This window comes from Kogia breviceps, chromosome 10 (assembly GCF_026419965.1).
Source record: "Kogia breviceps isolate mKogBre1 chromosome 10, mKogBre1 haplotype 1, whole genome shotgun sequence".
In the NCBI taxonomy this organism is placed as follows: domain Eukaryota; kingdom Metazoa; phylum Chordata; class Mammalia; order Artiodactyla; family Physeteridae; genus Kogia; species Kogia breviceps.
Genome location: NC_081319.1, coordinates 69231821 through 69243939, shown reverse-complemented (window position 1 = coordinate 69243939; position 12119 = coordinate 69231821). Strand labels below are relative to the sequence as shown.

General features: G+C 49.9%; 1 protein-coding gene across 14 annotated transcripts in view; it reads right to left on the bottom strand.

Annotated features, from left to right (window-relative positions):
- Window positions 1-12119, bottom strand: part of ANKS1A (ankyrin repeat and sterile alpha motif domain containing 1A) — a 191637-nt gene that overhangs the window by 26084 nt on the left and 153434 nt on the right. For all 14 annotated transcript variants that reach the window (XR_010835055.1, XR_009337649.2, XR_010835056.1 and 11 more), the window contains one exon: window positions 3006-3072. Coding sequence is in view for 10 of the 14 variants with exons in the window: in XM_067006061.1 (XP_066862162.1) it covers window positions 3006-3072 (67 nt within the window). In the remaining 4 variants the exon portion in view is untranslated. The remainder of the gene's footprint in view (window positions 1-3005; window positions 3073-12119) is intronic.

Genomic DNA, 12119 nt, shown 5'->3' with positions numbered 1-12119 from the left:
TACAACTGATAGTCCTCAGGTGAGCACACCAAACAACTTGGGAAGAGACTTCTCTCCAGGCCATCAGAGCCCAGCAGAGAAGTGCCAGGCCCAGAGCAGGCCATTCACTATCTGGCGGAGGAGGACATGGGAGGAGAGGCACCAAGGACAAGGGGAAACCAGGACCAAACCCCCAGTACAGCTGAGGAGACAAAAACGGTAACGTGTAGAGACACAAACCTAGGGACCACGTGTCACCCTGTAAACGTGCTGGGAGGCACCTGCACCCCAACAGGCTGTTGGTGGCCCTGGTGAAGAAGGGGCTCTGTGTGCTGGGAGATCAGGCCCCTAGAGGAGCCTGCATTGAACAGCTACTCAACAGCTAAACGGCTGGCTTCAGCAAGAGAAAGTCAAGCATTCTCTTCTGCTGGCGAGACAGAACAGGTCTTTGATGACAGTAGCCAGAGTGGCCCAGGACAGGAGGAAGGCTCGCCCTCCCTGGACTCCTGACAGTGGGATGAGTTGTAAAACATGCCTGTTGAGGATACGGGTAACCAGCTCCAGAACTGGCCACTCGGAGGCCCAGAGCCCAAAAGAGGAGGGAGATTCAAGTGCCATATTGGGGCCTCGCCCTTCAGGACACAACCCTCTGCAAAACCAGTCACACCAGGCAATCCCATGCTTAGTTAAGGGCTGCTGGCTGGCACGCCTGTTCCTCCTCCCAGGATGGCAACCCCACAGCCCAGGTCTCTTCTCCTGGATCCAGAAGCCCAAGGACAACATGAACTCTGACAATGATCATTCAGAATAAACAAGAAATCTGCTCTGGTCTGAGCCGAAGGCTGGTGTTCCCTGAGGTCCTGGGGAGAGCCCCCTCCCGACCCATCAGACAGAAGACAGAGGTCGCAGGCAGGCCTGAGCCCACTCTCTCCATCCTTCACAGCCTGGCCGCCGTGCAGATACTGCGAGCTGGGACTCTGCAGCACGGTGGACGCACCCTCTGCTCATGGCCACCTTCCTGTGCCTGCCCTCGACTTTCCTAAGCTGGGGTATGGAGGATGGCTCAACTCAATGCTGCTAAAACAAAACCGTGTGTTGGGATCCAGAAACCTAGGGGGGTAGCTGGACCAACTCTTGCCATTCACATGAGTTAGTGGGGGGTGAGGATTGGAAAGTGGGGCCCACAGGGCAAGGAAAGGGCTCAGTGTCACCAGCTCCAAGGAGAAGGGCTCTTCCAGAAGAGTGTTTTCCAGAAGGGCTGCCACATCTCCTGTTTTATCAAAGCCAGGAGGTAATGGCCTGATTCTGCCCCAGTCTCTCAAGCACATGCAACTGATGTAGGCTCCTCAGACTCAGAGGGGTACAGGGAAGCAGAAAGCAGCCTCAACTGAGCTGACTGCATCAGACCCATACCTGCTGCCCCTAAAGCACATGGCAACAGTGTTTGTCTCGGTCCTGAACATCTATTCCCAACAAACACACGCTCTTGGTAAAAGCCTGCAAACCACGACAGATGGAAAGCTCCCTGGACTGCGTGTAGGCAAGGGCCTGGAAAGAGAGCCACAAACTCTTAGCCAGAAGAGCCACTTGTGCAGACCCTCAGCATAATCCAAGACTGGCAAAGATGAACCCAACCCAACCGGACCCTCTCTGCTAGAGCCCAGGGAAACAGGGCTGAAGGGAAGGTGTCTCCAGGAACCCAGTGGGAAAAAGGGTAGAGGGAGACAAGGCAGGGGGGCAGACGCCCCTCCTCTCCAGGTTTGTCGATATGAGAAAGTCATCATTTCCTGGAGAAAAATGAGCGTAACTACTATTTACCGAGTACCTCTTTAGCTCAAGTGTTTGTATATATTACTCATTCTTAACAAACATAAAAGAGAAGTACTATATCCAAATGTTGCAGATGGGAAACTGTGGGCTCGGAGGGAGTAAGTGACTCGCCCTGGACACATAGGTATCTAGAATCAGGATTTGAACCAGGGCTGCGGCTCCAGAGCCCATGTTCTCTCCACAAGCTCCATGGCCTCAGAAGCAACTTTCTCCCCGATGTGCACACTTGCCCCCATCCCTCAGACTTCCTGCCAGGGCCAGAGGCCCATGGAGGAACTAGAGGTGTCACTCAGGGCTTACAGGTCAATCCTGGATGGAGCCTCCGGAGTGAACAAGGAAGCCACCCCTTCAGGGCAGAGAGGCACTTCCCCAATAAGGGGGAGCGGCCAGGCTCCCAAGCTGCTTTCAGCCCAGATGCACTGGTGGCAGTTCTGTCTTCAGATGCTTGGGGGAGGGGTTGCAACAGGTGCTCTGGGAGGCACCTTTAAGATGTCACCTCACCTAAGCAAGTAACACAACCATAATTCTATTACCAAGAAAAACAGCTCAGGTATGGCCTCCCTAGTTCCTTTGTTTCAAACAAAGGAAACAGAGGCAGGCCTCACCTGTAGGGCTTTGAGATGAAAAGAATACTCCAAGTAACAGTGATCTGAAGTAAAATGATGAGTGCCTAAGTAAATGGAAAAGTGGAGAAACAGACACAAGGAGAAAACAGCAGAGCCAACCCTTGCAGGCGATGCAGGCTAAACAGTCCAACCCAGTGCTCTGCCACTGCCATGGATCAGGTGAACGAGAGCCATATGCCCATGAAGAGGTAGTGCCAGAGCCGCCTGGGAAGCTGGGAGACCAACACGAGGAGGACTCCACATTAAGCCAATCAGAGAAAGCCTACATTTATAAAAACAATGATGAATAAGTGACAATCGTTCACTTTTTATAAAAGGGCTTCCTAATAGACAGCCTAAAATTCAATTTGTATACTTTTCCCTCTACTATGTAAAAGGAGTCATGGCTCCTAAAATAACTGCTAGATGGGCTGTGTGGGCACATGAGATTCCGAATTGTAAGAGAGTGACGTGGTCTGAGGCTGACTTCTCTCACCCCCCAAATGTGTCTTCTGCGTCAGAGAAAAACCCGAGCTAGAAGGGACCCAGAGGGCGGTGTTCCACGGGGAAAATGGCTGCTTGGTACCATACCTGAGATCTTCTGCTGTTCCTGAGAAAAGTCGATCCCTTCTCCAATAGAGCTCATGATCTTCTCAATCTGAGACGGAAGAAAAGAGGAACAAAAAGGAAAGGCTGTCAGGCTCGAGTCAAACATTGCCAGCTCACCGTCAGCGCACACACCGGGATAGGCCTCCAGGTCTCTTCCAGACGATTCCAAGGTCCAGCACCAACCTGCAAGGTTTCAGAGCTCACGGCGCTCAGATCAAGAAAGGCTCTTCTCTGGCCACAGCCCTGTAGGGTCTAAAGACGAGCTCTGAAGGAAGTGAGCGGGTAACAATCGGAGCTCAGCTGCTGGAAACGCCCAAGAGCCTCCCTTCCAAGGCAATTTATATGTCAGTCCCCCCACCCTCCAGCTCTTCCAGACCCAGTGGAAACTGGCAGAGGGCGCAAGAGCAGGCCAGTGCTGGCACCCTTCACTGTTCATGCTAGAATCTAAATTCCATGAGGGCAGAGGCTTTGCCAGCTTTGTTCCATGCTATACCCCCAGCCTAGAGCAGTGCCTGGCAATTCATAAACATTCAACAGATAATTGTTATTGCGTGACCGCCAGCTCTGAGGTGTGGAGACATTTTCTAGAACACCTGAATGGGCACATAACGCTGAATGAGTATCATTTGATCCCTGGAGGCCGGCAGTCCTGGATGCAGCTCTGCATTCAGGGGAGAAGAGGTGCAGATACTTGTCCTTCCTCTGGACCACAGCAGAGAGAGCTGGTCTCAAAGCATCCAAATGTCTCCAGCATTGCCCCCTGTATGGACCACCTGTCCCAGCCATGTGGCTTTGGTCACCCTGGGCCAGATCTAAGCCCCCTGCTCCTGGAAACCTAGCCAGGGGCAGGCCCAGACAGCAAGGAGGAGCCCCCCCAACCCCAACTGGGTTGCCGTGATAATGAGCTCATTCACTGCTCTTTTTCCAAAGAAAGGAAAAGAGGACCTTTTGTACCAGGGCTTGGATGTTTTTTCCTCTAAGTGCAAGTAAGGAGCCTCAGCTCTGACAATCAGAAAAATAACAGCTCTCCAGCCAGCCTCCAGCTGGCAGGCAAAGGCAGCACATTTGACACCCGGCAGAACAACACAGGGTAAGCACCACCTCTCCACTGGCAGCCGGGAGCACAGGAAGGTCTTTTCTTCTAGCAGTCACTTAACTGCTTGTTAATGCACACTGCGAACTCCATCCCTGAACTCAGCAAAAGCAAAGGAAACAACACATCGGACCCGTGCAGCAAACGGAGGGTGTGCCTCGACTTATCGGCTGGCAGCCCAGAGGCCGGCATCAGAAGCAGGCAGTGCCTCGGCAGGTCTGCAGTGTCCCTTAAAGAAAAGGTTCCCTCCCTCCAGCCCTCCCCAGAGCATCCCTTTCTCTGGCCCTGCCCATTTCAGGTGCAACAAGGCAACGACCCAGCCAGCCAGGAGGGTACTTCCCCCACCCCACAACGCCGCAGTGTTGCATCCATAAAATCAGGGGTGGATACTGCCTCCCATAAAGGACTGTGTGGATTAAAAGTATCACGTACATAGGCATCTGGCCGAAGACCTGGCTCATAGTAGATGCTCAATAAAAGGTTAACTTGCTTTTTACTTCCCCTCTGTTGTCCACAGTGCTCCGACCTAGTAAAATTTACTTTTAAAGTTTTAAAACATATTTTTACTTACATTTATTTTTTTGACAATACATCCACATGATTCAAAACTCAAAACAGGCAAAAGGTTATTCAAAGAAAAGTCTCCTTCCTACACGCCCCACCCCCCAACCTCCGTCTCCCGGCTGCCTTAGTTCTTCTCTCTGGAGGCAACCAGTATAACCAGTTTCTCAAGTATCCCTCAGATCTATTTGCAAGTAAGCAAATATATGAATGTATTCCACCACCCCGGTTCTGCATCTTGGTTTTTCCACTTAATAATGCATCTGGAGTTCTTGCCACAGTTCATAAAGAACATTTTTTTTTTAAGTGGATGAGGTATAGTCATCCTGTGTAAGGCTATATGATAATTTATTTAACCAGTCTTCGGACGGGCACATGTGGAGTTTCCAATCTTTTCTCATTCTAAACACTGCTACAATGAATACTGTTTCACATACATCTTTGAACCCAGGTGCAAGGATATCTGTTAAGATATAGTAGTGATTTCTTGAGAGTCCTTCCAGGCACAGAATCTTGAGTTAGCAGCAGGGACCTCACAGGTCATATAATCTCAACTCCCACGCCATGTCCAATTCTGCAAAAGACCTTCCAGAGTTGGGGCACTTGCTAACTCTCCCAGTCAGTTCCTCCTATTTGCATAAAGCACCAAGTTATAACATTTGTCTTTCTACAGATTTAAACGTTTTTTTCTAACTTCATCTCCTCTTCCACAGGAAAGGCTTAGGGATATGTGAAGACAGCTCTTACCTTCCAGATAAACTCTCCCCCACCACCAGGCTGCAAGGCCCAACCTGGCATTAAATGACACATCAGTCATTACATTCAGATTTCAGAAGCCTCAAAGCTGGGCAAAGAGCAGGCACTACACAGGTATCTGTTGATGTGCCTTCTTTTTCTTTTCTGCATTTATAGGAGAAAAGTAAGGTGCTTGAGGTAAGGAAACTTTTTCTTACATGGGGGGTTGGGTCCTTATCCCTGGAATGGCTCTACCAGCCTTTGGATCCCTCCTCCAGGCCAAAGCGGGTAAATGTGGGAGAATCACCACTGCAAGCACCAGGACGGATGGAATCAAGCATGTTTTATCTGCCATTCTTCCCCCTGGGCCTGGCTCATGATAAAAGAGACAACTGACAGACAGACAAAGAGCAGTTTATATTTACTTAGAGCCAACAATGAAAAGCTGTTTTCCCAAGGCCACAGAGTGTCAGGGTGGGAAAAACTGAAATGGAAGGTGACTCCAAGGTGTCTTTTGAAATAAAGTCAAGCCCTACATTATATATTTCATTATCATCATAATCACCTAACACCCAAAGCCCTGGCTGGCCTGTCCAATCAGTATCTCCTGGCTGCTCAACCCATGACATTTTGCCAAAGGACCTTTGGAAGTCAGAGTGAGCAGAGTTGGACACGCTGCTGCTTCTCTGCTCCGTTCCCTCCTGCTTGCCCCAGGGGTCACCCTCAGGTGAAAAGCTCAGCTTCCACAGCCCTCTGGGTGCTTCAGCCTGCAGGCCAGCTGGGAACTGCTAGCCGGGGAACTCTCAGAACCACTGTCATCCAAACTAGAGAGTGTGTTTTGTTTTCTGTGAACTGCAGTAGCCAAGTCCAGCTGAGAAGATTCTAGTTTATAGAGGAACCGAGAGCTCTCCAACAGCCTGCAACCCAGGACCCCTTCCAGCCTTGGTGAAAGCACAGGGCTAGGAGGGAAGTGGCAGTGAAGTGTGGGCCTGCGCAGGCAGAGACTGGCAGAGACTGGCAGGTCCCCACCCAGCCCCTAAGCCAGTCCCTGGACACAGGGAGAGGCGGGACCTCATCACCTCCCCCTACCACACCCCCGGGGCCCAGAACCAGTGAAGGGGGAATATGGTCATTTCAGTCTAGACACAGAGGAGCAGTCATAGGAGACAGATACCGTTCTGATCTATGCACTTAGTGTAGTTTAACCATTTAGGCTTGAGTTAAACAACAATTTGATTAGGCTGCTTTCCCAGAAACATTCTGCATCTCAGGGGAATGTCAGGGGAAGAGGCAGGTGGAATGTACCAGAAGGGAACAGTTCAATATTCTCCTCTTCTTCTATTGTTTGGGATCCATGACATTTTTGGAGAGAGATGGGAAATGGCCATGCTTTAATACTGCACTTCAGGACTTCCCCCGTGACGGTCCAGTGGTTGAGACTTTGCCTTCCAATGCAGGGGGTGCGGGTTGGATCCCTGGTAGGCGAGCTGGGGTCCTGCATGCCTCGGGGCCAAAAAACCAAAAAAGCACAGAACAGAAGCAGTATTGTGGCAAATTCAATAAAGACTTTAAAAAATGGTCCACATCAAAAATCTTAAAAAAAAAAATACTGTGCTTCACATGAACTCTATAGAGAGCTCATACTTGTGTTTAGTAAAGTAAAGTCTGAAAGTTATCACCATAATGGACTCATCTATTCAAAAAATGCTTGGAAATATTCCATTTTCAGCAAGTATTCAGACTTTTTTTTTCCCTTACCAGGGCTGTATAAAATGTGTTCCCTGTATGGCTAAAAACAGAACCAAAACCAAACACTAGAAATCCTGCCACTGAGGCCCTCTCCTATCTGCTTGTTAGGAACACAGGATCCCGGATGTCCACAGGCTGGAAATGGGAAGTGACATTCTATATCCAGAGAGGCTCCACTCCGGTCACCATAACCTGGCTGCCAGGAGCAACTCAGATCACAGTAGGCTTTTCCATGGACACTGGGAGTCATGGGGGCAGGGGGGAAGAAGACAGCTGCTGCGGTGATAAATACCTCCCTAGGTTCTGATGGGTCTTCTGTGCCCCAGGAAGTGTGCTGGTTAAAGGCGGTCCAAGGAGAACCACAGCCTCGGTGCAACATGGCTCTGAGGCCCGTGGGGAGCCTCCTTCCTAGGAGGTGGTACGAGTGAGAAGCAATGGGCATTTTCAGGGGCTCTCACTGTAAAAATATCAGGGGAACAGGAATCAGTCTGGTCATAAGCTGAGGCCTGAGAGGAGAAAGAGAAAGAGATTGCCTTCCTCCAACCTTCTTTTGGGGCAAATGGGAACCTGAAGGGAGATGTTTCTGGAATTGACCGGCAACTGAATTTGGTGCCTGACGTCAGACACTCCCCCCCTCCCCCTTTTGCTGCCTGTGGAGCTATCAGATCCCGAGGACCCTGCCACCAGATGGAAAACACACCAGTCCCGTTGGGGCCTGTACACCAGGGCTGGAGACACCGTCTACCTCTCCTTCTCTGCCCCCAACACTTAATATTTTACTGGCCCAGAAACACACTGTGCTTGCACTGTAACTTCCCAATTAGCTGTTGTATGGTGTGTCCCAGAGACACTATATGACCAATAAAGGTAAGAACCCCGTTTCACAGTTTCTTTAAGAGGCCACATGGTGACTTGCACAGAGCTGGCACATGGAGGGGCTGGGTAACAAACAAGTTACCATTTGTTAAATGCCCAGGCCAGGATAGTCACCTCACTGATACAGTAAGAGGAGAAAGGCAGCCAACACTCTGAACCCCAGTCTGGATTCTCTAACTCCCCTTCCCTCTTCATTTTTATCTTTTTCCAACCTCCCTGGGTTGCTGGCACAGTGACCTCACACCCCACGACTACCAGCTGGCCCTTTCTCTCAACAGTCCCTCAGAGCCTCGACTCACTGCCAAGGAAACGTGTCATCCCATTTTTCAAGTGAGGATGCTGAAGCTCTACCCCACAGCTAGATGCCCAGACCCCAGCTGATGGCACTGCTCTCAGTGGGGGGGCCGAGCCTGCCCTCCGGCGGGGACCGGGGGCAGACCCTCTCCCCGGGGCCAGACAGCCTGGCTTGGACAGCGCCCCCGATTCCCAGGAGCATAGGCCGAGCCCTCGCCTCCTCGACCTCCCCAGAGGCCCCGAGCCCCTGCCCTCAGGTGACCGATGACACTGGAGGTGGCCCTTGGCTGTACAGGGCACCCTGACACTGCTGACGTTGCCTCCCAGGCCCAGCGAGCATATAAGAATTCATCACCATCTCTGTCTTCTGTGGCTCAGCGGCCAACAGGCACTCCTCAGCCTAGAGTGGGCTTTGATTCCCCACATTTGAAAAAGGGTCACCGACCAAGGTCTGAGTTATTTGTTCCCTCTCCCCCCAGACTGAATTGCACAAGGCCTGGGGAAAGACAAAGATGGATTGAAGTAAATTATTTGTCCTGATTTTCTAACCTTGTCAACTGTGTTTAGGAGAGGGACGGGGTTGGGGGAGGGAAGAAGACAGCAGGGGATGAATACAGATCTGCCAGCGGGCTCAGGGCTGTCCCTTCCGAGGCAGCTCCACTAACAATGAGTCACTTCTTTTCCACAGAGCAAGGTTAGTCTCAGTCTCATGGGGTTGGGGGGACCTTGGATCTTTACCATATTTATTGTTGTATCCACATTTGAATCCCCTTTATGCTGCCACCTTCCTTCTCGATCCCTCTTTTCCTAAGAGACTGGGAGACCACAGAGCTGTTTTGTTTCAAAAGCCTCTGTCCTTCTGTCTCTGACACAGGCTCAAACGAAAGCCCGAGGTGTGCTTACCCCAGGCTATGCTGGCCGAGATTGGAAGCCCGTGATCTCAGTCTAAGTCTCTAACTCCCCTTCTCCCCTCCTCATTTTTATCGTTCCCATACCTCTTTTTTTTTTCCCGGTATGTGGGCCTCTCACTGTTGTGGCCTCTCCCGCTGCGGAGCACAGGCTCCAGATGCGCAGGCCCAGCAGCCATGGCTCACGGGCCCAGCCGCTCCACGGCACGTGGGATCCTCCCGGACCGGGGCACGAACCTGTGTCCCCTGCATCGGCAGGCGGGCCCTCAACCACTGCGCCACCAGGGAAGCCCTCCCATACCTCTTGAGTGGCTGATACCGGCCTTGATCCCCAAAGCATCGCACACCCCACAACTACCTGCTGGCCCTTTCCTTGACCGATGCTCGTGCCCCACACCTGCCACTTGGCAGAAAGTAGACGAGACCTGCCAATTCTAGAACAGCCTACTACACAGCACTCTTTAACTCAAAGCCTCAAGAAGCTGCTGAAAGAAGAAAAAAAGTTGGGAGACCTAGATTCCAATTAACTTATTATTGCTGCCACGTAACTCTAGGTTATTCGCCAAGTACTGGCTTTAATAAGTGGGACAAGACTCTAAAAGATTAATGAGGATTATGTATTTGGGTTCTGGTCCAATTTACGCAATCTACTTTCTGTCCAGGAGCAGGCTTATTTGGGTGAGGAGGGTAGGAATGAGGAGGAAGCGACTCAGAAAGGCTGCAGTTTTCTCAAACACTGGGGAACCTGCCTCTTGGTCCTTCTTCAATTTTGCTTTCACCACCACCAATTTCCAAGTAACCTTCCCTTGTTGGTCCTGTTCTTCCACAGCCTGAATTTCACTACAGTGTGCTGCACTGTTAGCATGGGTATGGATTAAAGTAGCCCAAAGAAAACACCCTAAGTGCCCACTCAGAATTGACTTCCTCAGCAGTGCGGCCAGAGAAAGAAAGGGGTCCTATATCCATTGGTTCCTCAGATTCTTCAGGGGAACACTTGCCTTGTAATATCAGGGGAGACAAATGTAGAATTTTGAGTACCAAATTATATATACTTAAGATGTTAAAAAAAAATTATATATGCTTGATACAAATACACTACCAGCAACCATCAGATGCCCAGAGACTTCCTGCAGCCTGCCACTCGTAAGTATCTCTGCACTTGTGAAATAGGAAGTTGGACAGATGAAGTTGATAGAGTCCCCCAAATTCATTTTAAAACACTAGTTAAATCTTTCAGATAAGCCTTACACAAAAGGGCACATACTGCACTAATTCCAGTATGTGCTCTAGTTTATATAAAGGTCTAGAATAGGCAGAACTAATATCCAGGATTGAGAAAATGTCAGAAGAGTAGTTGCTGGGGGGTGGGGAGGGGTAAAGATTGACTGGGAAGGGACACGAGGGAACTTCCTGTGACGATAGTAATATTCCTGTATCTTGACAGGAATTTGGGTCACACAAACGTGTGCATTTATCAAAACTCAGGGAATGGTAGACTCAAGATTTATGCATTTTATTTGTATAAATCCCCACCCCCAAAACTATAAACAAATACCAAACTCTAGGTAATGATATACATATTAAAATGTTCAGCGATGAAATGTACTGATGTTTGCAAGTTATTTTGAAATACATCAAAATATAAAATGGATTTTATATTTTAATGGGATGGATAGATATGAGATAAAGCAAGTACAGCAAAATCTAAATGTAGAATCTAGGCTCTAGGTAGTGAATATATTAGGCATTCGCTCACTATTCAAAAGTCTCTTTCAAGTTTTCCGTACATTAGAAGTTTTTCAGAATAAAATACTGGGACAAAAATCTCTTTTAGGATCAAATCCTTTAGAGAATAATAAATGGTAAGATCAATACTGGTTTGAGCTTCATCATTTGTAATGAACTCTGCTCAACATGCTAATAAGCAGAGACATGCCCAATAGGCAAAGGAAACAAAGAGAAAGGAATGTGGGAAAGCTGACTTCACCATTATTCTGAGTCACGAAGCTTTCAGGGTTAAGGGCTCTCAGCCCCGCTCCTCTGTGGTGTGGCCTTCTCTATTCTGGAACCCAGGCTAACCCCAGTCTTGACAGTCTGAAAACTCAATTATCAAAGTGTTCCCAGGGATGCACAGGCCCTGGGAAACTGGTTCATATAATCAGACTCAAAGGACACTGATCCCTCTGTGAGTTGCTTTAGCATGACAAGGAGCACGTCAGGACATTTGGCTAGTAGGATACATTTGTATCCTCTACAGCGCGGTCCCCAACCTTTTTAGCACCAGGGACTGGTTTTGTGGAAGACAATTTTTCCACAGACTGGGGGTGGGGAAGGGTGGGGGGTTCAGGCGGTAATGGGAGCGATTGGGGAGCAGCAGATGAAGCTTCACTCACTCACCCACAGCTCACCTCCTGCTGTGTGGCCCGGTTCCTAATAGGTCGTGGCCCAGGGGTTGGGGACCCCTGCTCTACAGCCTGAAATCAATAAAATGGGATCAAATCCACCCTCAGAATACTGCAAGGGAAAGGTGTGTGGACCATGCCAAGAGCTTATTCAATTATCCCTTGGGACTTCCCTGGTGGTCCAGTGGTTAAGAATCTGTCTTGCAATGCAGGGGAGTCGGGTTCGACCCCTGGTCGGGGAACTAAGATCCCACATGCCGCAGGGCAACTAAGCCCACGTGCCTCAATGAGAGAACCCGCATGCTGCAGCTACAGAGCCCACACGCCCTGGAGCCCGTGCGCCGCGACTAGAGAGAAGCCTGTGTGCCGCCACGAAAGATCCTGCATGCCGCAACGAAGATCCCGTGTGCTGCAACTAAGACGCGACGCAGCCAAAGAAAATAAAATTATCCCTTTCCTACTTCAGGAGGTCATCTTT